Source organism: Heptranchias perlo, chromosome 31, assembly GCF_035084215.1.
Source record: "Heptranchias perlo isolate sHepPer1 chromosome 31, sHepPer1.hap1, whole genome shotgun sequence".
In the NCBI taxonomy this organism is placed as follows: Eukaryota; Metazoa; Chordata; class Chondrichthyes; order Hexanchiformes; family Hexanchidae; genus Heptranchias; species Heptranchias perlo.
In genome coordinates this window covers 32,595,354-32,623,125 of record NC_090355.1, presented here as the reverse complement: position 1 = coordinate 32,623,125, position 27,772 = coordinate 32,595,354, and the positions used below count along the sequence as shown (strand labels likewise).

At 41.7% G+C, this 27,772-nt stretch overlaps 1 protein-coding gene across 2 annotated transcripts in view; it reads right to left on the bottom strand.

The window, feature by feature from the left end:
- col27a1b (collagen, type XXVII, alpha 1b) overlaps positions 1 to 27,772 on the bottom strand; it is a 524,608-nt gene that overhangs the window by 129,400 nt on the left and 367,436 nt on the right. For both annotated transcript variants that reach the window (XM_067969899.1, XM_067969900.1), the window contains exons 27-28: positions 11,894 to 11,947; positions 6,819 to 6,872 (exon numbers count right to left, since the gene is read on the bottom strand). In XM_067969899.1, coding sequence (XP_067826000.1) covers positions 6,819 to 6,872; positions 11,894 to 11,947 — 108 coding nt within the window. The remainder of the gene's footprint in view (positions 1 to 6,818; positions 6,873 to 11,893; positions 11,948 to 27,772) is intronic.

Genomic DNA, 27,772 nt, shown 5'->3' with positions numbered 1-27,772 from the left:
AATATTTGGGATCCCCAACTTCCTCCACCCCAAACTTGCACTCAAGATTGACTTCAGACAAGAAATGGCATTCCCCATGGGCATACCACTCTATTTTCTCATAATGGAGGAAGAATCACCGCAGCAGCGTTTCCAAACCAGGAGAATTAGACAGCATAGCTGAGGACAGCAGCCTACCATGTACCACCCTTCCCAATGCGTATACAGGCCAGAATGGCCCTACGAAGTCCACTCTGAGGTTTGTGTGCATCTGAAGGCTGTGCCTCACCAAGGATGCCATTGGAGATTTATCACGAAGATCTGCAAACTTGCTCCACTGTCAAAACTGCTCTGTTAAATGCAGGTGATGGATACCCTCTTTCATAGAATTCCTCCACGTGGCTATCACCCTCAAGCAGAAGTACAGAGCCAGGGACTTCTACAGGATAGCTGGTGCCACGATAACATGCACGTGGCACTGAAAGTGTTAACCGAACAACCGATAACGTGTGTGAATAGGGAGGGGTTTAATTTTCAGCTTTGTGAAAGGAAGACTCAGGAGTGTGAGGCTCCTGTCTCATACCTCTTGGAGGATAGCTTGTAGATCTTCAGAGAAGCTGGTTGTGCTTCTTCTGCCTGCTGTCCTGGCATAATGCCCAGTAGGCACAGTTGTCACCTAAGTGGGCACGATGCTTTCAATCTGGACTGATGCTACGGATGAGAGATGCTGTCAAATGATTTGGTGGAAATTGCCAGTGAAACCACTTGTTGGTTCCTTACCTTGCTGTCAGATAGTGTTCTACTGCTGCTGGGGGTCTGAAGAGAGCGTTCAAAGAGTTATGTCGTTGTTGAACAGAAGTTTCCTAGGTGTGCTAGCAACTTACATAGTTTCTATACTCAAGTTACACCAGAGCTGCACCAAAAATATTTAAATTAACTTACCCCAGGAAACTTGTGTGTAACTCCCTCTGTTGGTGTATGGCATAACTTTCTGGTGCAACAATGGCATAACTGACCGAGGAAATTCAGGGCAATGATTTCCCTTCCTCTTACAAAAAAAGTTACAATTTCTTTCCTAAAATGTGAGGAATCGCAGCTTATTTTCATGGGCCGCTGATACCCGTTCCTTTTGTATAAAACCAGCAAACAGCATACAAAGATAGTACATACAGATCAATATGTACGTGCAATTGGCCATAAGTTTGTACACTGTTGACTTGCTCAAGCACAGGGTAAATCGCTCCTTGGTTTTCTTAGTCAGCTCCCAGCTCACATACCCAGTATAAGTTTTCCTACATTTGATCAGAATTGTAACATTTAGCCAATCTTGAAATAAAATATGGTTTGTTCTTATTATTTACAACATTATAGCCTAGACATTACTGTTCATGATATTAGTGCACAAACATTTAACACATTAATTTGACATTCCTCTGCTATTTTAATGGAGCTGTTAGCCCATTTAAAATAAGCAGATTAATTGTCGCATTAAAATAGGAGCCAAAGGAATGTCATGTGAACAGGTTAAGTGTTCATGTGCCAATTCCTATGGATTCAAGGCTAAAAACATTCCATAAAAACCCTTTTCATTTCAATGGCCCAGAAATTGCTTGGAGACCAACAGTGCTCGCTGCTCCATAGATTTATACTAACCCGCTAAGTTACTGGGTCTTTACTGGGTGCACTTTCTCTTACAGGAAGCGGAGAAGAGACCAGCATTAGCGAAGCTAGGACCCTTGGGTGAAGCAAGAGGATCACTCTCTCTCCTTGACTGATCAGATTGCAGCATTTTTGACCAGCTGCGAAGAGTTTCTGCAAGTTGCAATGATAAATCCAGGAAGGTGAAAGGTACAACACTAAAATCATTTGTGAAAACAGTTGTAGACATCAAAAAAGGGAGGGTAAGAAATAATCGAATTAAATAAAAGAGACAGAAGGAAAAAGTAAAAAAAAAGAATTATTTTAATTTAATTTTTTTTTATGACCAAAAACTATTAAAATAAGGAGTAATGAGACTCCACATTTTTAAAAGTAAGTTTTTAGTTGCTTGGCAGTCATTAACACTTACCTCGCTGTTAAAATTTAGTTTAGACCTGGTATTTTTAAGCATAGCTGTTTTGTGGCGATATTAGTTACTTTCCAGCTGGGCTGATGAACAATTTGGCGCTGGTCCATTGTTTCCACTGATTCCAACTGGTGATACCCCTTTAATTCGAAGTTGTCATATCATGGCGAACCAGGAGGAGCAAGTTCTGGACTTTCGCATTTCACTGTGCATGTGCGAATGCTGGAACTTGCTCTTTGATTTCGCCACTAACAACGATGAGCGCAGTTGAGCTCACTGTTCTTTTCTAAGCAATTTCTGCGCCATTATTTTAAGCAACATATGAGACAAAAAATACAGAAATAGTGGGGTCATGCAGCTTTAAGCAGGGCCCCATTGATCAAGCATTTCAGTTCTAAATCACTGAGTGATGATTTTTTGATTTAACAAGATTTCTACACTAAGTCCTTCATATTTAATTTGTAATAATCTATTGAAGACTCAGCTATTTCACAAACCCTCATTGCAAGTGTTTATCACATTCTTAATGTGCTGAAAGGATTAAACTGCATCATTCTTAGAGGTTTACTACACTCGCAATTGACCCAATCTGGCCTACATCTGAAAAGTTTTGAATTTTCCACTTTTCTCAGACTGCTGTAAATGAGCAGAACCATGCCATATACTTTGCTATCTTTATTTTCAATACCATTCACCATGAAAGGTCAATTTTATATTAATTAAAAGAAATCCAACCACAATAATTTGTCACAAATGTTTTTCATTCAGCTCTCAAAATAGTCATTTCTACTCATCTTATTGTTTTCAAAGGTTTGGCCAGTCAGGCTGTGAGATTCTTACAGAATTTAAAGCAGAGGATGCAGAGTTCAGAGAATAAATGTCACAAGTAAATTGTGGTTTTTATCAAATGTAGTTTAAAAAAAATTGTATCCCATTCTCCAGACCTCCTGAGTTACTAATATTAAAATGTTATTTTCCATATCAAATTGTGAATTCCATGAGCACGGTCGTGTGAACAATCAGCACTTTGGTCATTTTTGTAAACACTGCCTTAAACACAGTGATTCTGTATGGACACGAGTCAAAAAGAACATTCGTGTGGGTTTCCACACAAAATATGCATTGCAAATATTATTTGTATTGGTGATGTGCTATTTCTGAAAATTCCATCCTAACTATTTACAGAATATCACTTTACAAAATAATCTGGCCCCAAAAATTGATGGGCCGCAATCCTGGTGTAACCATCGGGATTACGGCCACTGTTGCCCTCCAGCGATGACCCTGCCAGAATTTGTGGGTCAATGGGAGGGCACCTCACTTGAATCAGGTGCATCTCTATTGCCTGCCTGCCCAATGCAATGATTTTGGGTGGGGTAGGGGGGGGCGCGGTTGCACGATACTCACACAGCCCCAGTGTCCCCAAGTAAGAGAAAGAGTTTGATCAAGAAATTTTATAAAAACTTACTATTCTTCTTGCTTGGCTTGGGCCCCTTGTCAAGTGGGGCCCACTTACATCCATTTGGAAGCTGATACACCTCATCTCACTGGGCATACCAGCCTTCAGTGATATGCTGGATCCTGAATGAGCCAGGAAAGCAGGAACTCCTGGTGTATGAGTCCCTTGCCCCAGCACTGCGCCCCTGACAACATTTTCATCGTAAGGGTGGGCAGAAGTTCCACCACTTACAGTTAGACCAGAAAATCCTGGAAACAGCAGGGACACAGCACAATCGGTCTCCTGCTGGAGTTGCAGTGGGAGCCTGGTGGAACCTCTGGGGTAATTCTTGTGTGTAGAAGCAGAGGATGTGGGTAGGGTTTTAAATGAATATTTTGTCTCCATATTCACAAAGGAAAGGGATGATCCGGATGTAGTAGTTAAAGAGGAAAGGTGTGAAATATTGGATAAGGTAAACATAATGAGAGAGGAATTACTAGAGGGACTGGAATCCTTGAAAGCTGATAAGTCACCAGGGCCAGCTGGATTGTTTCCTAGGCTATTGAAGGAAGCCAGGGAGGAAATTGTGGATGCTCTGAGGATCATTTTCCAATCCTCACTAGTTACAGGGGAGGTACTGGAGGACTGGAAGACTGCAAATGTAATACCATTCTTTAAAAAGGGTACGAGGGAAAGGCCGAACAATTATAGGCCGGTCAGTCTTACCTCGGTGGTGGGCAAACTATTAGAATCAATACTGAGAGATAGGATAAACTGTCACTTGGAAAGGCATGGTTTAATCAGTGATAGTCAGCATGGATTTGTTCAGGGAAGGTCATGCCTTACAAATCTGATTAAATTCTTTGAGGAAGTGACAGGGAGGATTGATGAGGGTAGTGCAGTGGATGTTGTCTGCATGGATTTTAGTAAGGCATTTGACAAGGTCCCACATGGCAGACTGGTCATAAAGATAAAAGCCGATGGGATACAGGGAAATGTGGCAAATTGGATCCAAAATTGGCTCAGTAACAGGGAACAAAGGGTAAAAGTCGATAGATTTCCATTTGCACAGACATCCGTTTCCAGTGGTGTGCCACAGGGCTCAGTGTTGGATCCCTTGCTGTTTGTGGTATATATTAATGATTTGGACTTGAATGTAAGGGCCATGATTGGCAAATTTGGCCGTGTAGTTGATAGTGAAAAGGATAGCTGTAGACTCCAAGAAGATATCAATTGGTTAGTGGAGTGGGCGGAAAAGTGGCAAATGGAGTTCAACTCGGAGAAGTGTGAGGTAATGCACTTAGGGAAGGCAAACGGTAAAAGGGAATATGCAGTAAACGGGAATATATTGAGAGGGGTAGAGGAAGTGAGAAATCTTGGAGTCCATGTGCAGTACAGGTAGACAAGGTTGTGAAGAAGGCATACGGAATGTTCTCCGTTATTAGCCGAGGTATAGAATACAAAAGCAGGGATGTAATGATGGAACTGTATAAAACGCTGGTAAGGCCACAGCTGGAGTATTGTGTGCAGTTCTGGTCACCACATTACAGGAAGGATGTAATTGCTCTGGAGAGAATGCAGAAAAGATTTACAAGGGCTTGAAAATTGCAGCTACGAGGTGAGATTGGATAGACTGGGGTTGTTTTCCTTGGAGCAGAGGAGGCTGAGGGATGACTTGATTGAGATGTACAAAATTATGAGGGCCCCAAATAGAGTAGACAGGAAGTACCTGTTTCCCCTAGCGGAGAGTTCAAGAACTAGAGGACACAGATTTAAGTTGGTGGAGTAGGATTAGAGGGGACATGAGGAAAAACCTTTTTACCCAGAGGGTGGTGGATGTATGGAATTCGTTGCCCGAATTGGTGGCAGAGACAGGGACCTTCAACTCTTTTTAAAAGTACATGGACCTGCACCTAAAGTGCTGTAAGCTGTAGGGCTACGGACCGGGTGCTGGAAGGTGGGATTAGAATGGGCACCTGGTTGTTCTTTGAGCCGGCGCGGACACGATGGGCCGAATGGCCCCCTTCTGTGCTGTATTTTTTCTATGTTTCTATGGTTCTTCTAATTCGGGGCCAGTGATCATGTGCTTAAGTTTCAATTTTCAAAATATTAACATTCGAGTTTTGACCTATACATACAGTACAGTTTCCAATCTTACTTCTTCAAAAATAGAGCTGCATGTGTATTACATTGAGGGTATTCCAAAATTTGGCCAGATACTATACACAAGAAGCAAAATGTTTTCCAAAAATAGTGCTAGCAACATTCCTAACATGAATTCAAATCAAAAGCACTTGCGACACTAACAGTACATTATCTACACTGCCATTTTGAATGACTATCGAGTCAGAAAGCTTATAACACATACTGATGCCTAATTGAGTCTGACGCAGATACAGGTTGGACATTGTGGACATTGAACAAGTTGAACAACCTTTTTAATCCTCAAAAATGACACAAAAAGCAACATTATTCATTAGGAAGGAATCATTGAATGTCACACCACATTTGGCCCATGATATCTGCACTGGTATTTTTCTTCATATAAACCACCTAGTCTAATTCTACTTTCTTGCTCGCACCCACTCCCATTAATACTGCTACAGAATCATTAATTCTGTATTCTTAATCTTGTACATCATACATAATGATTTTTAAATACCATGCAAGAGGAACTTACTGCAGTAGGTTAGTAACTGTATTTTGTGCTGAATTACAGTGGCCCTGAAAATCCTTGGGCTTGCTGCACTGGCACAAATGCAGCAGATCAGCCTCTGCTCCTGACCCAACGGGAAGATCTGGGGTCAAGGAGGGGTCATCCATTTTACATATTCCTGGTGGGTGCTCGCTTAGTGTGGATGCTGCTGGATAGACCTCTCCCTAATATAGGGCCACCTTTCCTTATTATTGGAGTTATTTTTGGTCAGATCCAGCAAAGGGACTTAAGTTCCCAGCAATTGCAAGTACAAAAGAATTTCCAGCAATGTTGTGACACCAGCAGCCTGACATTCTAGCACCACTGCACTCCTAAAAGGCCAATTTTAACTCCCGGCGTATGAACATAAGGACATAAGAAATAGGAGCAGAAGTAGGCCATGTGGCCCCTCGAGCCTTCTAAAAATACAGACAATCAATTCTCTTCCCTTGAAATATGCTGCACAGCAATATTCTTTGATATTGTTTTGGTATATTAATAACATGGAATTCTTACTGTGAATCAGAGTCTGCAATACACTACAATATGTTAATAACTCATTTCTTCTACACAAATACTCTACACAATAAGGAGATCTCCATATTACTTGGTCCTATTTGTATTTGAAAGTGCTTGCTTACCCTGCGGCCCTTCATTCCTCTCATCCCAGGGGATCCTCGAACTCCTTTGGCACCCTAGGATAGATACATAAGCAGCTCATTACGATTGTCATCACCTGGATGTTAGTGGCTCAACTCTATAACATCGCTGTTTTAATGTGAAGTTTTGTATGTTTATTTCTTCCCCCTTCTAAACAAATTCAAACTTGAGAAAAGAGAGATCTTGCATATACAAGCATGGAATCGGTTGAGACACAAAACATCAGACAGCCAACGCTTGGCTCAATTTACCTGCTTCCAGTTGATTAAGAATGAATGTGTGTAAAGGAAGAGGGAAAATGCAGAGTAAACCTGTATCCAACACCCACCCCCCCATTCACATTCTTTACTCTTTTGATGTTGCAGAAGATTTTCAATTTGAATTTGTTTTTTATTTTTACTTTCAATTATAGTTTGCTTTAAAAATGTAATCATTCCAAAATACGAACACAATTGGATAACATTTGCTCTTGGAAATAAGAGCTGATAAAAATAAACACTTTGTAGCATAAGATGTGGTAGAATGGCATTAAAATGTCCTTATCTTTGATTCACACTTGATAAAACAGTGCAACTCGAATGCAGCACTTCAAGATTAAAACCATTATTGCAAAATGTTGACATTTAAGAATCAAGAATTAGTGCTTTTTCTTTTGCAGTGAGAGAGAGATGGTGAGGGCACAGATGTGAGAAACAAGAAACATCAGTGAGAGAACAAACAGGATTGAAAGATGACTGAGAGTTATTGAAAGAGCTTATTCGATCCAGGAGGAGCAGAGAGGAGATTAAATAGAGTGTGGAAGAGAGAAACCACAGCAGGGGGAATAGGCAAAGAGGCTGGTCCTTGAGAAGCAGCAAGCTGAGAGGCAGAAAATAAACAAAGATGACAGGAATCTGTATTCTGTGCAGTTTAGATTTACTGCTGCATAACTATTTGGCTTAAATTGATTTTTGTACTAATAAAGCTGAAGGATGTCAGTGCTAGAGAATGAAAATATTCCACCACTTTTGATAACTAGTATCAGCATCAAGTACTCCCAGGCCAGGCAAATCTCCAACCATTTTCATCCCATTTATTCAAAACCAGATACAAAAAATGAAAAGTCAGCATTTTAAACCATTATTTTACTCAATACCACCAAAACAACTCATTTATTTTGCTGTTTGTGGGACCTAACTGTATGTACATTGGTTGCCACGTTTACCTACAAATCAACCGTGAAGCACCTTGGTTCACCCTGAGGATGTGAAAGGTGTTAAAGTTCAGTCTTTCTCTTACCCAAATTGCTGCTAAGATTCTCTTAAGTTCTTGCATGTTTTTTCTCCAATCTTGGCAAGCATGTTGCTGTAGTATGTATTGGTTATTTCAGGATTCAAGCTGGCAGGAATAAGTTAGGGAAAAGGAAAGGGAAATAACAGAGATTAAGAAGTTAGAGAAGCAAAGACAAACAGCAGAAGATAAAAACAAGAGAAACAGAAGGGAACAGAGAACTGAAGAAGCAGCAAATTGGGAAAAAACAAAACAATACTAGAGAAAAAAAAGACATCTTAAGAGTCAGGAAAGAGGAACAATTGCAAAAATGCTGAGAGACTAAGAAGCAAAGTAGTGAGAAAACAATGTAATTTAATTTAAATTTTAAAAAATCATGCGTGCACGTCACTTGAGAAAATGTTCAAAATTTTATTTAAGGTCTTTAGCACTTTTGCATTCATTTGTATACAGAAAAAGAAAAAATATGATGTATGAGAAAAGCCAGAACATTGTATTAGAGCACATAATACAACTTTGTTTAGGCAAACCATCATGTTAGTTGCATTTGGGAAACTGATGAGCAAGTATCATAAGAAAGTACACCTACCTATTCATTAAGTCATATGTGTATACGATGAAAACACAATACATTTTCTAATGAAGGGCGCAAGAATTCTGGTTTACTGGCACCCATGAAAACTGAAGCATATCATAGTAGGTACAGCACAGGAGAAGGCCATTTGGCCCATCATGCCTGTGCTGGCTCTTTGATAGAAGTGTTCAAAATCATGAAGGGTTGAGATAAAGTAAATAGAGAGAAACTGTTCCCATTGGCTGATGGGTCGAGAACCAGAGGACACAGATTTAAGGTGATTGGCAACAGAACCAAAGACGACATGAGGAAAAACTTTTTTCGCAGCGAGTAGTTATTATCTGGAATGCGCTGCCTGAAAGGGAGGTGGAAGCAGATTCAACCATTGCTTTCAAAAAGGAATTGGATAAATACTTGAAGGAAAAAAATTGCAGGGTTACGGGGAAAGAGCGAGGGAATGGGACTAACTGGATTGCTCTTACAAAGAGCCATCACGGGCTTGATGGGCAAAATGGTCTCCTTCTGTGCTGTAACCATTCTACGATTCTATTTATTCAGTCATGGAGATCTGTTCCAGATTGTTAAAAATCAAAGCGTGGTAATGATGTGGTTTTGGGGAGGTGCTATCCTATAATATTTCACATTCCTTCACTGCAAAATGAATCCCTGAAGTTCCAGCAGAAGGGGTCTCTAGAGGCATTTATACACAGTAATACTTTGGTGGAATAAGCCTTGATCAGCCAGTAGGAGGCACTCACAGTCTGTTCAAAGGATCAGCATGTTGCCATGATCACCGCATATAAATACACATACATCTCTACCCTTCATGTGCATTTGTTACATGCATACAATCTAATTTCTTCGACCCTTATGTACTACAGCTTTCAGAAGAATTGCCCTTCAATTATGCTCTGCCAGTGATCACAAAGAAATACATTTTAAGTTAATAATACACAGTGGGCTGCTAAGCAGACAGTTGAGAACTGATTTATTACTTGCGGAGGAACTTTGCAATCACTGATATTTAACGTGATCATGGAAATGGTCTTACATCTGAGCAGTCACTTTAACACCAGTGGGTGGTCTCCACAGTAGACTCATTTGAGAAGCCTAATATAACCACACAGTGAAATCTAGATGTTGGGCAACAAGAGCTATGAATGTTAAAAGATCACTTCTGTGGGAAGTACAAAGGTTCCACTTGAATGTTATACTCCTTCATCATGGTAAATTTGAAGGAAAGGCCTGTTTTACTGGCAGGCTTTCCAAATGAGCATAAATCCAGGTATAAATGCACTGAAATCATAGGCTTAGAATTAATTCTGAGAATGTTGGACTATCACTGTGATGATAGTGTCCATCTTTGGAGTCATTCTTACATGTCCTGTGTACTGTGCTGGGAGATGGCATTATGGCTAATGTAGTAAAGAGCTTTAGGATGGTTAAACCTAACATCTCATAAAATTGCCAGACACACAGGTTAATTAGATCACTATAGATACAGGATTCCTGTGGTCCCAGTGCTATTCTTCCTGTCTGATCTCACATAATTATATTTTTCTGTTCGATAAATTTAGAACAAACAGTAGACATGAACAAAAAAGGATGTAATGCTGGTAAAAGTGCTCATGGGCTATTTGTGTTTGGTGCTTCTCTGAGGATTCCTCACCTTCCAAAAATGGATTGATGAAATGTGAAAGAAAAGAACAACTTTTTACTTGCTAAGATAGTGAGGCCTTAGTGAGTATAGTGAAGGGGTAAGCTTTGAAGTGACAGTAAAATGAAAACAGGAGGTTTTCATTATTAAAGAGAGGATAGGGTAGTAATCATATTCTGGTGCAGCAGGAGGAGGAGAGTGAGGCCTGGGAGTGTGAAGTGAAGTGTATGACTTGCTGTAGATGCTACCCTAGGCAGTGGGTCTATCACAAAAGTGTCAGCCTCTTTTGTGCATGGGGGAAGAGCAACATATGAGGAGTCTCAGAAGAGAGGCTGCGACTCTATTTTGTCAGCTGGCCCACGAAGGCCTGCAGAGACAGTCAGCCACCTGAAATGCACTACCAGTGGCAGTGAAGGCTACTACTTCCAATCACCTACAGGGGATATATCAGGAGTCAGACACTTTGTCCCGTCTTTTGGACCACTGATGCTTCATTTTCTGCACAATAAAAGAATCATGCAAGATATAGTGAAAGTACAATAACGTTTCTCAATTGTGCAGTGGTGGGGATGTACATGTTGCTGGTGCCTTTTGTGCATTGTGAACTTCTTCGTGCTGGCTGTGGGTGTGCCCTACTACTAATTGCTGCTTTAGTTGAAGGAATAGCTCTGGTGGGTGGTTGGATAGCCAACTGGTGGGCTGCAGGGGATCCAGAAGCCCTGTATCTGGTGCATCACTGTCAGATGTCTTCCTTTCCGAATTTGCTGTTGGCTCATTGTTTTTAGAGGCAATATCTAATGTCATTATAAAATAGAATTACTAAAAAATATCTAGAGTAAATTATATTTTTGAAGTAAAATATTCAAATCACCTAACAGTCTTTGACCACAAAATTCTTCTGTGCTAATTCAAGGGATGAAAGTTCCTTTTTTCCCCCATCAAAGAAAACTTTTGTAAATGAGCTGTGTTGTGTTGCTGGCAAAATCAAATTGTTTGTCTAGTCGTTATGCAATGTGCAAAAAAGGAATGAGGCCCTTCATTCATTCTTAATTTGAACCTTGATTAATAATGGGTTAAATAAACTTTCATCAATATGAGCTGTAAATTTTCTCAGTCTCTATTTCAAAAAAAAATCTAAATCAAAGTTTCACAAAAATATAATTCAGTAGCTCCTATTCATGAAGTTTTTTTTATGAATCCACAAAATGTGATTTCCTGCCATTTACCAGAAGAGGATTTTTAAAAAAAATTCCACAAATAGCTATTTACAGAAAAATTGCAGAAACTAAATTTTTGCAGATGTACGAAACCTTTGCGAACAGCGAGCATATTTTGGATGTAGGATTGGATATATGATTATATCACACATCCCTGCACTTTAGTAGCCAATAACCTTTCTGAATAACATATTCTTAAACCTTAGTCAAAGAACAAATAGAAACAGTGAAACACATTTTGGAGGGAAGATAGTTCATCTGTGTCTTTGTATAATAAACCTGTTGGCCAGGTTTCTTAATAATAGGAGATTTAATCCAATAAACGGTTGGGGCACTTACTGGTGGTCCAATTGGTCCTGGAGGGCCTAGTTCTCCTGGAGGTCCAGGGTGTCCCTGAAAATCAAATGGAGAAAAAAAGTGAATTCAATTAAGAAGGGGATATTACAAGCAGGAATGAGAACAATCACTTGTGATTGAAGGTGACTATTTGCGCTTCTAAATAAATTTTGATAAAGTATTTCTGAAAAGGAATATGTTTTTTGTGTGCAGTTCACATTTGTGCTGATTTGTCAGACTGATCTTTTGAGAACTGCAGGAGTGCTAGAACATTTCTGTACCATATCTGAAAATAGGACTCTTGCTTATTTTTTCCCTGAAGTACCTTACATACAAATTATTTCAAAGATTCTTAAAAAATATATATTTCAAAATCATTGTTCCCAAAGCAAGCTTTGAAAGAATTAAGCTTTGTCCGGGCTAAACTTAGGGAAGAATGTAAGTCATAATTATAAATGTTAGCTGGTTTTGCAGCCTATCTATGGTACTGTATTGAGTTCCCAGTTATGTGAGCTAAATGCATAAATAAATCATTCACTGGGAAATATACAGCACATAGATAGATAAAGTACAATTTTTTTTACTGTAAGTTCTTGAATGTTACACCTATTTTACATCTTGAGAATGATTAACGGATAATAACAAAAATGTGATTTGGTAATTAGCAAGCAGCCATGATTCCATTTTTAGAACATATTTTAACTTTCAAAGGTGGACTGAACTGGTTCCAGTCATTAAGCTTTTAACTAAGTCAGTATATTCCAGTAAATAGGGAAGGACAGAAATAATGGATATAATTGAAAGAGCATCGAAATGTGAGTGCTTGAAGAGTTAATGCAGCTTGCTTGCTCTATAGTGTCAGTGTTTCACATGGCCCTTTTCACACTCACCTGCCCAACAAGGAAGAATACTTTTTCTCTCTGCTTTGGAGAATTTTTGTGCTCATCACGGTGAGGAATGTCAGTACTGAAAAACTAAATACTTTCCCATTTTCAGGATCAGTGTCAGCATTGAGCACTCCCATGCCAAGTACAACATGACCAGATGGAGAATAAAGCTTCCTTTTCTATTCTACCCAACAATGCACCTTAACCACAACTGCAGAAGCAGAAACAAGGAAATGGCAGAGGAATTGAACAGATATTTTGTATCTATCTTCACAGTAGAAGACACGAATAATATACCATAATAGTAGAAAATCAAGAGGAAAAAGGGGGGGGAGGAACTAAAAACAATCACTATCACTAGAGAAAAAGTACTAGGTAAACTAATGGGTCTAAAGGCTGACAGAGGGTCAGAGGGATCTTGGTGTGCAAGTTCACAGATCCCTGAAGGCGGCGAAACAGGTAGATAAGGTGGTAAAGAAGGCATATGGGATACTTGCCTTTATTAGCCGAGGCATAGAATATAAGAGCAAGGAGGTTATGATGGAGCTGTATAAAACACTGGTTAGGCCACAGCTGGAGTACTGTGTGCAGTTCTGGTCGCCACACTACAGGAAGGATGTGATCGCTTTGGAGAGGGTGCAGAGGAGATTCACCAGGATGTTACCAGGGCTGGAGCGCTTCAGCTATGAAGAGAGACTGGGAAGATTGGGTTTGTTTTCCTTGGAGCAGAGGAGGCTGAGGGGGGACATGATTGAGGTGTACAAAATTATGAGGGGCACAGATAGGATGGATACTAAGGAGCTTTTTCCCTTCGTTGAGGGTTCTATAACAAGGGGACATAGATTCAAGGTAAAAGGCGGGAGGTTTAGAGGGGATTTGAGAAAGAACTTTTTCACCCAGAGGGTGGTTGGAGTCTGGAACTCACTGCCTGAAAGGGTTGTGGAGGCAGGAACCCTCACAACATTCAAGAAGCATTTGGATGAGCACTTGAAATGCCATAGCATACAAGGCTACGGACCAAATGCTGGAATATGGGATTAGAGTAGACAGGGCTTGATGGCCGGCGCGGACACGATGGGCCGAAGGGCCTCTATCCGTGCTGTATAACTCTCTATGACTCTAAGTCCCCTGGACCTGATGGCTTGCATCAGAGGGTCTTAAAGGAAGTGGCTACAGAGATAGTAGATGCATTGGTTGTAACCTTCAAGAATTCACTAGATTCTGGAAAGGTCCCAGCGGATTGGAAAACCGCAAACGTAACACCCCTATTCAAGAAGGGAGTGAGACAGAAAGCAGGTAACTATAGACCAAATGGCCTAACATCTGTCATTGGGAAAATGCTAAAATCCATTATTAAGGAAGTAGTAGCAGGACATTTGGAGACTCATAATACAATCAAGGGGAGTCAACGTGGCTTTATGAAAGCGAAATCGTGTCTGACAAATTTATTAGAGTTCTTCGAGGAAGTAACGGGCAGGGTGGATAAAAGGGAACCAATGGATGCAGTATATTTGGATTTCCAAAAGGCATTCGATAAGGTGCCACATAAAAGATTACGGCATAAGATACGAGCTCATGGTGTTGGGGGTAATATACTGGCATGGATAGAGGATTGGCTAACTAACAGAAAACAAAGTGTCGGGATGAAAGGGTCATTTTCAAAATGGCAATCTGTAACTAGTGGGGTGCCGCAGGGCTCAGTGCTGGGGCCTCAACTGTTTACAATATATATCAATGACTTGGATGAAGGAACAGAGTGTCTTGTGGCCAAATTTGCTGATGATACAAAGATAGGTGGAAAAGCAAGTTGCGATGAGGACACTAAGGGCCCGATTTTAGCACCCGCTATCGGGTGCGTTCTCGGCGGGGGGGCCTCGAAAATCGTAAAATCCAGGATCCCGACCGGATCCTGCCTCGATCCCGCCCACTTCCGGGTTCCCCGCTGACGCGCCGGCGTGCGCGCGCAGCCCCCGCTGGTGGGAATCCTGCAGGCAATTAAAGCCAGCGGGATGCCACTTGAGAGTATTTATGTAGCTATTTCAGGTCATTAACTGACCTGATTAAGGGACTGTGTGTGATTTTGGATCAACATGGGACTGTTTCCCACACTGGGGGAAACACTCCCAGATCGAATGGACGTGTTGCAGCTGCCAGCCTGTGGCAGCTGCAAAGGTCCATTTGACAGGGGTGGTGGGGTGGGGGGGGGGGGAGATCCTCACCCATTGCAGGAGGCCACTCTGTCACTTGGGACAAAGTATGGCCTCCACCACCCTCCTCCTGACGGTCAAAGTCACCAACCTGCACACTTACCCCAGGGTCCGGAGACATGTACCTACCTTGCGGACCCCCTCAGATGTACATCTTGCGGATGGGGGCCGCCGTAGCTGCAGTCATGACCTCCTCGGAGGGCGAACAGCATCACCAGCCTCGCCATCCACGCCGTCCACCTCTGACATGTGGAGCTCCACAACAGAGTGCTGTGACACATCCACCTGTCCAGCAGGAGGGAGGGCTACCGCAGAGAGAGATGCGTCGCAGAGGGCACTACCCTCGCCACAGGGTCCACAGACCGAGGCTCAGCCTCCTGGACCTCTCTAAGCAGCAGTACACACGGAGGCTCAGAGTCACTCGACATCTGCAGCCTCTTTCATGCCGAGCTGCTCCTGGTTGGTCCATGCACCATCTTCCTACCTGTCGCTGTCAAAGTCATCACTGCCCTCCTGAACTTCTCCTCCACAGCCTTCCAGGGTGCAACCGGGGACATCGCTGATGTCTCTCAGTCGTCTGCGCAGAAGAGCCCTGCAAATACACCTACACCCACTCTGCAGTGACACAATGTGTGGCATCAGTTGTGGGTCTTCATAGTGATCCTCAGGAAAGGGCATTATTGCACAAACCAGACAAGATTCGCAAAGACATGGCAGTAGTGGTGCCAATATAATATGTAATGTGAGTTGGTCAGAAATTCAATATAAGTAACAACCATGACAAACCCTCAAACACCCTTGTGCATCCCCTCACGACACATTTGCCTTACGCTGCCTACTTCACATATGTGATGCATGCCCTGTGGCTGCAGCACAGGTAGTGGCAGGTTGAGTGAGGCTGGCCGTGAAAGAGATGCACGAGCGGGTGAGTATGAGATAGAGCCATGAGATTGTATGAGGATTGGGTTGAGTGGTAGTGGCGGGATGAGTACTGGCGAGGTGAGCAAGTGCAGGTAAGATGAGGATGAGGTTTGAGTGGGTATAAGGGGTGATGTGACAGAGTAGTGTTGGCAGTGCAGAAGGAGATGTGGGGTGGGGTGCGGTGATGTGGCAGATGGAGTGTAGGGGAATGAATAAGTGTACTCACTTTGGCTGACCTACTGAGGTCATTGGAGCGCCTCCTGCACTGTATGCAGGTGCGTGATATGTTGGTGGTGCAGGTGACCTCCTCTGCCACCTCGAGCCAGGCCTTCCTGGTGGCAGAGGCAGGCCGCTTCCTCCTGCCCGCCGGGGGGAAGATCTCTGTCCTCCCCCTCCTCCTCACCCCATCTATTGATACCTGGAGTGAGGCATCATTAAACTGGGAGCAGTCTTCCCCCTGGGCTGCTCCATGCTGTAATTTTTTCTATTTGTTGCAGCATCTGTCAGTGGAGGACTGCCCCTTTAAATAGAGCTCCTCCAGCTGACAGATCTTAGTGCGCATGCGCAGCCCACCCGACGCGCAGATCATTAGTGGGGAACCTGGAATACAAGGTAAGTGGATCCAATTGGGCTGCGATCGCGCGGGTGGCTGACTAATTTCACCGGGCGCGTTACCCACGTGCCCAATAGCCCCCCCGCCGCGAACCCGCAGCCCTGCTAACATCGAGCCCAAAAGGTCAACATACAGGTGCAGGAGGTAATCCGGAAGACAAACGGAATATTGGCCTTTATTTCTAGGGGGATGGAGTATAAAAGTAGGGAAGTCATGCTAAAACTCTACAGGGTGCTGGTGAGACCACGCCTGGAGTACTGCGTACAGTTCTAGTTTAATGACATACTTGCATTGGAGGCAGTTCAGAGAAGGTTCACTAGGTTGATTCCGGGTATGGAAGGGTTGTCTTATGAGGAAAGATTGAACAGGTTGGGTCTGTACTCATTGGAGTTTAGAAGAATGAGAGGAGACCTTATTGAAATATACAAGATTCTGAGGGGATTCGATAGGGTAGATGCTGAGAGGATGTTACCCCTCATGGGGGAATCTAAAACTAGGGGGCATAGTCTCAGAATAAGGGGTCGCCGTTTAAGATGGAAATGAGGAGGAATTTCTTCTCCCAGAGGGTCATGATTCTTTGGAATTCTTTACCCCAAAAAGCTGTGGAGGCCGAGTCATTGAATACCTTCAAGACTGAGTTAGACAAATTTTTGATCAGCAAGGGAGTCAATGGAAATGGGGAAAAGGCAGGAAAGTGGAGTTGAGGTAAAAATCAGATCAGCCATGATCTCATTGAATGGTGGAGCAGGCTCGAGGGGCCGAACGGTCTACTCCTGCTCCTATCTCTTATGGTCTTATGGTCTAAGCCGCCTCTCTACTGCACCACTGTGATTTGTTTTCCATTTGCCACTTCACTCTTCACTATGACCTTTAAAGCCACTTTTTGGTGAATTATGGAGAGTTTGGTGATGTGTATGTGTACTTGTGCTCACTAAGAGCTGAACTCATTTCACATGGGATCATTACAGGTAGTAGAAAAAAGACTTTCATCCCATCCTTGGGTTGGATTCAAACAAAAGCCAAAGAGATGAAAAGGCACTTTGTCAATCAGCATGCCACTCAGTTCCAAAATAAAAAGATAACAATTTCTTCATTGTATTTGATGAAACCTTACTGATATTACAAAACTGTTCATGCCTATCCCAACCATCCATTGTACTTTGGTGCAACAATTATTTCTGAATTTGTAAATCAGCCAAAGTAAAGAGGAATGATAGATTTTGAAGCTATGGTAAGTAAAAGATACATTACTGACCGAGTGACTTTGTAGTCTTATGAAGATTAGTTCCACAATTTTTCAAGACTTTGACAGTTAAACAAAACAATATAATGCATTTAGAGGTTTGCAGAAAAAAATCATTGGTCACTACCACATTTTGCATGTAGTGGGCGGTTCTGGGAAATAGAATGGATATTGATGAGGTGCTCAAAGCTCTAAATCAGTATCATTATTTAATAATGGCTCTGACTTCCAATTGAACTGTATTTGGGGTGGGATATACTAAAATGTAAAATTCCATATGCCTTGATCTTTTCTTGCATTCACTCTTTAATTGCTTTAAATATGTTGCTTCCTTTTTCCATTTCAGTTGCCATCTGAAAATAAGTTTCTTTTGTTTTTCCTACTATTCATCTACATGTAACTTCATGAACACAGGGTCATGAATAGTTGTTATATGATATCATTAAGCTCAGAAATGTCAACATCATGTCAAAAGGTAACATGGTGGAGTGCTGCATAGCTAGTAACAACGGCATATCGTACAATTCTTTGAAACTAAAAATGCAAGACAATTATTTAGGAGTAGAGAAGAAAATGAATAAATCCCTGAAGCTATGGCAAATTGCCCAGTTACAGACCTGGAGATGTCCTTTTTTTTCATGCTCTGGTCGGCCAGTCTGCAGTGTTATTGTTTCATCTACCCTGCAGCTTGCAAAGTAAATGGCTAACAGTTTAGGATTACCATGCAGAATATGCATATGAAACAGATATCATGCATACTCCTAAAAACAGCCATTTGAATAGTGTGGGCAAGGTGGGGAGTGACTGTGCTAAGAAAATATTGTGCATTAATTGTGATGCAAGACCCTACAATCATCATATGCATATGAACACCCGCCTCCACCCCCCCACCCTCCCGAAAACAAAGTTAAACTTAGTTTTGAAATAGGAATACATTCACTTTTGGACAGGTTGGAAGAACTGACTAAGCAAAACAAGCATAATCTATTTCAAACAGGAATAGTTGGCATCTTTGATGATATTAAATGAGGGACAGTGTGGATTTTGGCATTTTTAGTTGGAAAATGTTCTTAAGTACGATAAGTGTTCATTCATCTGGATGTTGTAAAACAGAAATTTTAATCTCAATTTATGGGAAAGAAGAAATGGTGTCCATGTGAAATAAATTTCTCTGACATTTATGATTGGCCATCAGTGGGACCTTCATTTTGCTGCCATTTCCTGGCTGCTTCCTGTGTGAAGGAAACTGCTTTCAATAAATAATTCTGCCTTTTAACTTTTCCTAATTCTCTTAGACTCAAATGTGCCAAACCCTCTCTGGCAAGTGAAGACTGAAGCATCTATATTCCGTCTCTCTTGCTACATTGGCCAAGAGACAGTAAGTACACAGAATGTATGTTCTGGCTCCAGCGTGGGGACTACCCACACTCCCACAGCAATTAACAACATATTGAAAAGATATCAGGTAAATAGATTCAACTGTTCTAAAAATAGTTAGCAATTTAAAAACTCTCTTCTGTTTTTCTGGGTGGGCAGCTGAACTCATGTTCACAACTGCCAGCCAGGAACTGAAAGGTTTATTGACACACAACTCTTAAGCTGCATTCAGACAGACCTCCATAAGCAGTCTGAATGTGGTTAGGACTGGTTTGGCAGCATTCAGAATGTAAAAGGCATGAATTAAAGGGAATCCACACTGGTATCTCACCTTGAAAGTGTGCCAGTGGTGGAAATAATACATCACAATAGCCTGATCCACACACCATATGTTGTCATCACATCCATGCATAAATCTTATGACAGCACACAGCAAATCTGTACGTTATTGCTTTGTTGCATAGCTCTTACAGTCATTTGTGCTTTTTGTTGACTGAGACAAACATAGTAATGTTGGCCATTTTTGACCCAATTCCATCCCGAGAGCAGTTTTGAGATGACAATCTGAATGCAGCATACTAAGAAATATTGAGAATAAAGTTGGGCATGAAATTGTTATGGACCTCAGTGTCACAATATGGTAAATCTCTACTTATAACAAAGAACTGGAGAGAATTTGGATCAACATGATTGTAACTAAAGCTATATCCTGAATTCCAAATTGTTCAAACACAATATACTACACCGAATAAATGATTTTTATAAAAATGCTTTTGGTAACTGTAGTTATTACAACTCTTCATATTATAGCCCATGATTTTATTCAGCACACAGCATAATAAGTCATTGTGTAAATATTAGCGATTCAGGATTTACTCTGATCAAAATGAGTAAACACTTAAAGACCACAGAAATGCTGCTAAGTGGTTGAATAATTTGCAAAAAAAATAAACTGATATTTTCTTTGCAAAACAATATGATTTATAAATTTAATTTTGATGAACAACCACAGCATTTCTGCTGTCTCTGTAGTAATTTGACTTCATAGTACCATACTATCATAGTCGGCACAGCACAGGAGAAGGCCATTCAGCCCATTGTGCATATGCTGGCTCTTTGAAAGAGCTATCCAATTAGTCCCATTCCTTTTTCCCCATAGCCCTATAAGGTTTTTCCCTTCAAATATTTATCCAATTCCCTTTTGAAAGTTACTATTGAATCCGCTTCCACCACCCTTTCAAGCAGTGCATTCCAGATCATTACAACTCGCTGTGTAAAAAAATGTTTCCTCATGTTGCCTCTGGCTCTTTTCCGATCACCTTAAATCTGTATCCTCTGGTTACCGACCCTTCTGTCACTGGAAACAGTTTCTCCTTATTTACTGTCAAAACCGTTCATGATCCTAAACACCTCTATTAAATCTCCCCTTAACCTTCTCTGTTCTAAGGAGAAAAACCCCAGCTTCTCCAGTCTTTCAACATAATTGAAGTCCCCTATCCCTGGTACCATTCTAGTAAACCTCTTCTGCACCCTTTCTAAGACCTTGACAGCCTTCCTAAAGTGTGGTGCCCATAAATGAACACAATACTCCAGCTGAGGCCTAACCAAGATTTGTGTATGTGCACCCCTCTCTGTTGCTGCAGCCCCTTTAAAATTGTGCCACTTAAGTTTATATTGCCTCTCCTCATTCTTCCTACCAAAATGCATCACTTCACACTTCTCTGCCATGTGTCTGGCTATGTCCTCCTGTGGTCTGTTGCAATCCTTCACGCTGTTTACTACATTTCAGAGTTTTGTGTCATCTTCAAATTTTGAAATTATACCCTCTATACCCAAGTCCAGGTCATTTATAGCACAAAGAACAGTGGTCCTAATACTGACCCCGGGGAACACCACTGTATACTTCCCTCCAGTCTGAAAAACAATCCGTTCACCTCTACTCTCTGCTTTCTGTCCCCTAGCCAAATTTGTATCCACGTTGCCACTGTCCCTTTAATCCCATGGGCGTTCATTTTGCTAAGTGTATTATGTGGTACTTTATCAAATTCCTTTTGAAAGTCCATATACACAACATCAACTGCACTACCCTCATCAACCCTCTCCGTTACTTCATCAAAGAACTCAATCAAGTTAGTCAAACACGATTTTCCTTTAACAAATGCGTGCTGACTTTCATTTATTAGCCCATACTTTTCCAAGAGCAAATTCATTTTGTCCCAGAACATTATCTCTAAAAGTTTCCCCACCACCGATATTAGGCTGACTGGCCTGTAATTGCCGGGTTTAACCCCCTCCCCTTTTTTGAACAGGGGTGTAACATTTGCTATCCTCCCGTCCTCCGGCACCGTCCCCATATCTAAGGAGGACTTGCAGGGTCTTCAACACAAAGATCCACTTTACTCGAACATAAGCCATGGTTGGACCAAAACTTTAAAAGGAGAATCAGAGTTCTACATCAGCAGCCATCCCTTAGACAGCTACAATTTATCTTCTCCCTGTACTGGTTGATTCCATGATTTCATTATCGACACTAGTTAATCCTGTTGTACCTCCACTGATTGATTATATTATTGTGCTGAAGTGCAAGGGCACATATTCCCTGGAAAATTGGATATGGATGCCTGAGGTCTACAATGTGCCCAAGGTGCCCAATGTGGATAATTGCAAAGGCGGCTGGCTGCTTATGTATAAGCTGTGCAATAGGCTCTTTAGGTCCCATTTGTTAATGCAAATGAGATACTTGCCCCAAAATCTGTCTAGAGTGCCAGAGCAATGGTCCAGCCATGCTGAGGAGTAGAGTGCCATTAAATGATGCCAAAAAAATGTGGACATTCTTGCCTGGAGGCCCTGTCGCCTTGCCCAGATGCCCCTGCCCAATGCCCCTCCTCCTGCCGGACAATTGCCTGGTGCACAACAGGCAATCAGAGGCCTTTTACTGGCTGCTGGTGCCCAACTCTGCAAGTCTGGCATTCTCTGGAGCTTAGAAGAATGAGAGGTGATCTCATCAAAATGTATAAAATTCTTAGAGGGCTTGACAGGGTAGGTCCTGAGAGGCTGTTTCCCCTTGCTGGAGAGTTTAGAACTAGGGGTCATAGTCACAAGATAAGGGGTCGGCCATTTAGGACTGAGATGAGGAAAAATTTATTCGCCCAGAGGGTTGTGAATCTTTGGAATTCTCTACCCTAGAGGGCTGTGGATGCTCAGCTGTTGAGTGTATTCAAGACTGAGATCGATAGATTTTTGGATTCTAAGGGAATCAAGGGATATGGGGATCGGGCAGGAATGTGGAGTTGAGGTTGAAGATCAGCCATGATCTTATTGAATGGCAGAGCAAGCTTGAGGGGCCGTATAGCCTACTCTTGCTCCTATTTTTATGTTCTTAGTGCATCACAAGACATGTGCCTAGAGTACCACTAAGTTATGTAAATGGTTTGACCTTGTGTTAATCCAGACTTTAGTTCACTTTGCTTAGGCGAAGGTAGCGCAATGCACAGGCCAGACTGTCGCCCCTATACTGTGCAAGAGGTCCTATAAGTACGTAATGGTGAAAAATAGAGTAAAATAGATTCATACCAACATCCAGGGGTTGGGATGGTAGGAAGAGTGATTGAAATACCCTCGGGACAACAATGAAAACTTTTTTAAAAAGTCTTTTCCACATGGTAGTGTTTAATGCAGATAACTGCCTTAGTGACGTGGCCTTATTTACATTAACAAGGCATGTAGATGATGTTTCAGTAAAATAATATGATTAGCAGTTTTAATTGAGACTGGGGAACTATTCTCTAAGAAACCTAAAAAAATAGGAGCAGGCTCAAGGGGCCATATGGCCCCTTGAGCCTGCTCCACCATTCAATAAGATCATGGCTGATCTTCGACCTCAACTCCATTTTCCCACCCGATCCCCATATCCCTTGATTCCCTTAGAGTCAAAAAATCTATCGATCTCAGTCTTGAATATACTCAACTCCTAAGGAAAGTTAGTTGAATAGTATTCCGCAACTGTGCTATAAACCATATCTCAGATCCATTATAAATCGTCACTGTACTCCTGACTTAACAGGAGCATCATTTTATATTGTTTGAAGTCACGATTCGCCAACTGAGCTTCCCCAATGCTCAGTGAGTAAACGTACTTTGTGGTTCAGTGCCAAGCAATAGACAAACTCCAAGTTCAGTTACTGGTGGGCTGGCAGTGGGAGTGCTATAGTTGGTTGTGGTGTTCCTTAGCTAGGGAGGGAGAAAAGAAATCAGCCAATGTTCCCATTCCTGAACAGTATACACTGATCCTTGCTGAGCGCATTTTGGGCAAAACAGGATTGGGCTCAGCTATGATCTCCAACTTCTCACCATATCCTCTCCATCATAAAGATTGCCTACTTTCACCTCTGTAGTATCACCCGTCTCTGCCACTGCCTCAGCCCAGCTATAGCTGAAACCCTCATCCATGCTTTTGTTACCTCCACACTCAACTATTCCAATGTATTCCTGGCTGGCATCCCATCTTCCACCTTCCATAAACTTGAGCTGATCCAAAATTCTGCTGCCGTATCCTAACTCGCACCAATTCTCGTTCACCCATCACTCCTGTACTTGCTGATCTACATTGGTTCCCGATCAACCAACACCTCAATTTTAAAATTACCCTCGCGTTCAAATCCCTCCGTGGACTTGTCTCTTCCTATCACTATAACCTCATCCAGCCCTAGAACCGCTCCCCCAAACTCCCCGTTCCTCCAATTCTGGCCTCTTGTGCATCCCCGATTTCCCTTGCCCCATCATTGGCGGCCATGCCTTCAGCTATCCAGGCCCCAAGCTCTGCAATCCCCTCCCTAAACCTCTCCACCTCTCTTTCCCCCTTTAATAAATGTAAGTTGTTGTTGTTGCTGTTAAGACGCTCATTAAAACCTACCTCTTTGACTAAGCTTTTGGTCACCTGTCCTAATATCTCTTCTTTGGGTGATTTTTTGTCTGATTATGCTCCTGTGACGTGCCTTGGGATGTTTTACTACGTTAGAGCTACATAAATGCAAGTTGTTGTTGTTGTTGTCGTCGTCATCCTCTGCTAGTCTGATTACACATTAGAAATCTGAAGTAAAGTAGGCAGTTCCCCCAGTGTCCTAAGCAATAGTTACCCCTCAACCAATCCCACAAAAAAATAGATTAACTCTCACTGCTGATTGTAGAATCTTGCTGCCATATTTGCCTACAGAACAGTAATTCATTGTATTTGAGACACTTCTGAGAGATGTGATAAAGCGCTAAATAAATACAAATTTTTCAAGCATGTAATAATTTTAACGAAATTGTAGAAATAAAACAATACTTTCCTCCATGCAGACAGCTCTTTCTCTCTATTTGTTTTCACACTTTATAATTCCAGAATGTGGGAGAAAGTCTCAAAAAGATACTCTCGATCTGTAGATACTGTTACAAAATTCAAGCTCTAATGCGTTGATAATGGGTGGAAGCAGGCCATCGAAGACTGCAGTCAACTTCAGTCATTCTAATTACAGGGGAGATTTTCCATTTCCCTGCTTCTGGCGCAAGCTTGTAGTGCATACCGGAAAATTCTGCACCCCCAGCCCTTCATTTTAGGTCCATTAAAATGAAAGAACAGAAGATCATTGTTCAGAGTATGCAACTTCTTGATAATGCACTCCAGGCGTGCACCAGGAGCATTGAATTCTTCCATTACATCGGCAGTAAAGAGCACTACACCTAGGGGATTTGTTTGTATAAGAGGTTTTAAATGAACCTAGAAAATGTTAATGCTGGGTAAATGTGGATTGTTAGAAAATTATACAAAAACGAAATGAGATATACTGTCACGATATTATCAGGAGATCCACTGTTATTGACAGCTTTAGTGCACTTGTGATGTCTTAATTTACAATGTAACAAAATGTAAGTTAAATATTTTTAAATTGTTAGAATTCTCACTTCTACTTATCTTCTCCCACTCATTTATTTTTGGTCCTCAGTAGAAGTAAAAAATAACAATTTTATTCTCCATTTTTACAGTCCTATTTTAAATGCAATTTTCCCCCTCTTTTGGTCTCCCCATGCTAGGAACCATTGCTGGGGGATGGGATAAATGGCCTCCCACCACTGTTCTTCTATAATCACCTATAAGGAAGTGAGTGTGTAAGAGCAGTTTCGGACATGATTCTCACTAATCCCCCCACCCCCCACCTTTTCAAAGGGAAAATGCTGGCCTCCACTTGGCATGTACCTCTAACAGCAGAAGCAAAATCAGGAAATTGCTGTGTGGTGAATCACGGGTGCAAACCCAAACCTACCACTCTGTTGCACAGCATACTTGAGCACTAGACCACACTCAGGATTTTATTTCAATTGTAACTATATGGAACTAAACATATATTAATTATAAGATTTCAGTAAATATTATAACCTCTGTTTTTTTTATTGGCGGCAGATCTCATTTTTTTTAGTGCCCATCTCATCGGTTTTGAGTTCTAGATGTTGGTTATGCTGAAACACTTCCAGCTTTGGCAGTCACATACTGAATTCTGAAAGAATTTTATTTCTAAACTCTTGTTATCTTAGCCCTTCCTGTTGGATAAGCAGGGACTCTGCGCAATTATGCAAACAAATGCTGCGACCAGCAGATTAACTGTTACCTTGCTGAATAAATAGGAATTTTATATATCAGCACAAACCATGGTATAGTCTAGCCAGTAGATTCCACATACAAAGTGGACTCCATTTCCTGGTATGTGGTATTATACTTGGCTGTTAAAACCTTCTATTCAACCAAGCCATTCACGTGTGAGATTTTAGTCATCACTATGTGATATGATTGCAACCTCTGCTTACCAGAAGACAAATGCAATTTTTGAAAATAAAGTTTATTATTCTCTCCCTTCCCCCATTATTCCTGTGCCACACATACACTTTTCTCAGCTGATCAGATACTCTAATACCCCTCTATCCAGCTGGTAGAAGGGTGAATGATATTGGTCCAACATAACTGCCCCTCTCACTTCCCTGTGGGGAAATGCCTGACCTCCATTCACTGCATCCCCAAGGTAACCTGCTTGACGTCATTCACTGTGTGGGGAGTAACATGTGCAAACCCACATCCTGCCGCTCCAATCTGTAAGGCCACCATGCTCCACACAAATGCAAGATTTGCATCTCTCAGGACTAAAGGAACATTTGGGGAGGTTCAGTTCTTTAATGTTCAACAAAGGATAGATAACCTGATCAACTGCAGTGCATTATAAAACAAAAAGTAGCATTTTTTAAGAATGTTTCTATGTTAACTATGTTTCTATTCTTTTTTTTACATAAATGCAACATGTGCCCCCTTTTTGGTTTGAAAGGCTGTAAACTGAACCACTAGTTTGTAATATTACAATCAATGATGCAATTGGAATGATTTTTCACAGACAGCAATGGTCTGAATTAAGCCCAGTCTGAAGCAAGCCACTGAATCATTTTATTTAACCTAGCGAATTGTTTCCCAAAATTGTAATGAAGCTGCAAAAGTTTAAAGTTTAATTGCTTAATATCATTTCAATGCTGGAGGAACGACTAGACCTGACGGGAGAACACTGGCCTTTCAGCCAGAGACTCTGAATTCAAATCCCTGCCTTCCAGGTCGTTCACACTCAGTTGGCCTCAATGAGTAATATTTATAATAATTTATATTCAGTTTGGCCACTAGATGGAGCATTTTATCACTGGGATGCAGAGAATGAGATGACATAGAAAAACTTGCAGGACCAGTCTGCCTTTGAGAAACGCTCCTCCTGTTGGTGGAATGACATTCAGGGAATGATAGAAAGTAACGGCATAGAAGGAGGCCATTCGACCCGTTGTGTCTGTGCTGGCCGAAGAAAAGCTATCCAGCTTAATCCCACTTTCCAGCACTCGGTCCATAGCCCTGTAGGTTATGGCACTTCAAGTGCTCATCCAAGTACAATGTGTCAGTAACAGTAAGAACACAGGGACTCTGCTTGAAACATTAATCTGTCCTTTATCTTTTTATATGCTGATGGATCTGGTGTCTACTTGCATTTTCTGTTACTATTGTTATCCTGGTTTAACATTACTGCTGTAAGGAATCTTCCAACACCAGGTTATAGTCCAACAGTTTTATTTGAAAATCACAAGCTTTCGGAGGCTTTCTCCTTCGTCAGGTGAGTGTCACCTTGTGAAATGGCAATTCTTTATCTGTGAGCCTAGGCAGCAAGTGTTGACAGGCTATTTGGCTGTAGGAGCAGCACAACTGAGCCCTGATATCTCCTTTAATACACAGCATCACTGTGATTGGCAGTCAGAGCTCTGGCAGAATGAAACGTTTCATAAGACAGTAGCCTGGTGAACAGGGGAGAAAGCTGCGCTAATCATAGAATCAGAGATTGGTTACAGCATGGAAGGAGGCCATTCGGCCCATCGAGTCCGTGCCGGCTCTCTGTAAGAGCAATCCAGATAGTTCCACTCGCCCGCCCTATCTCCGTAGTCCTGCAAATTTTTTCCCTTCAAGTACTTATACAGTTCCCTTTTGTAAGCCGAGATTGAATCTGCCTCCACCACCTCCTCTGGCAGTGTACTCCAGATCACAACCACTCACGGTGTAAAGAAGTTTTTCCTCATGTCGCCTTT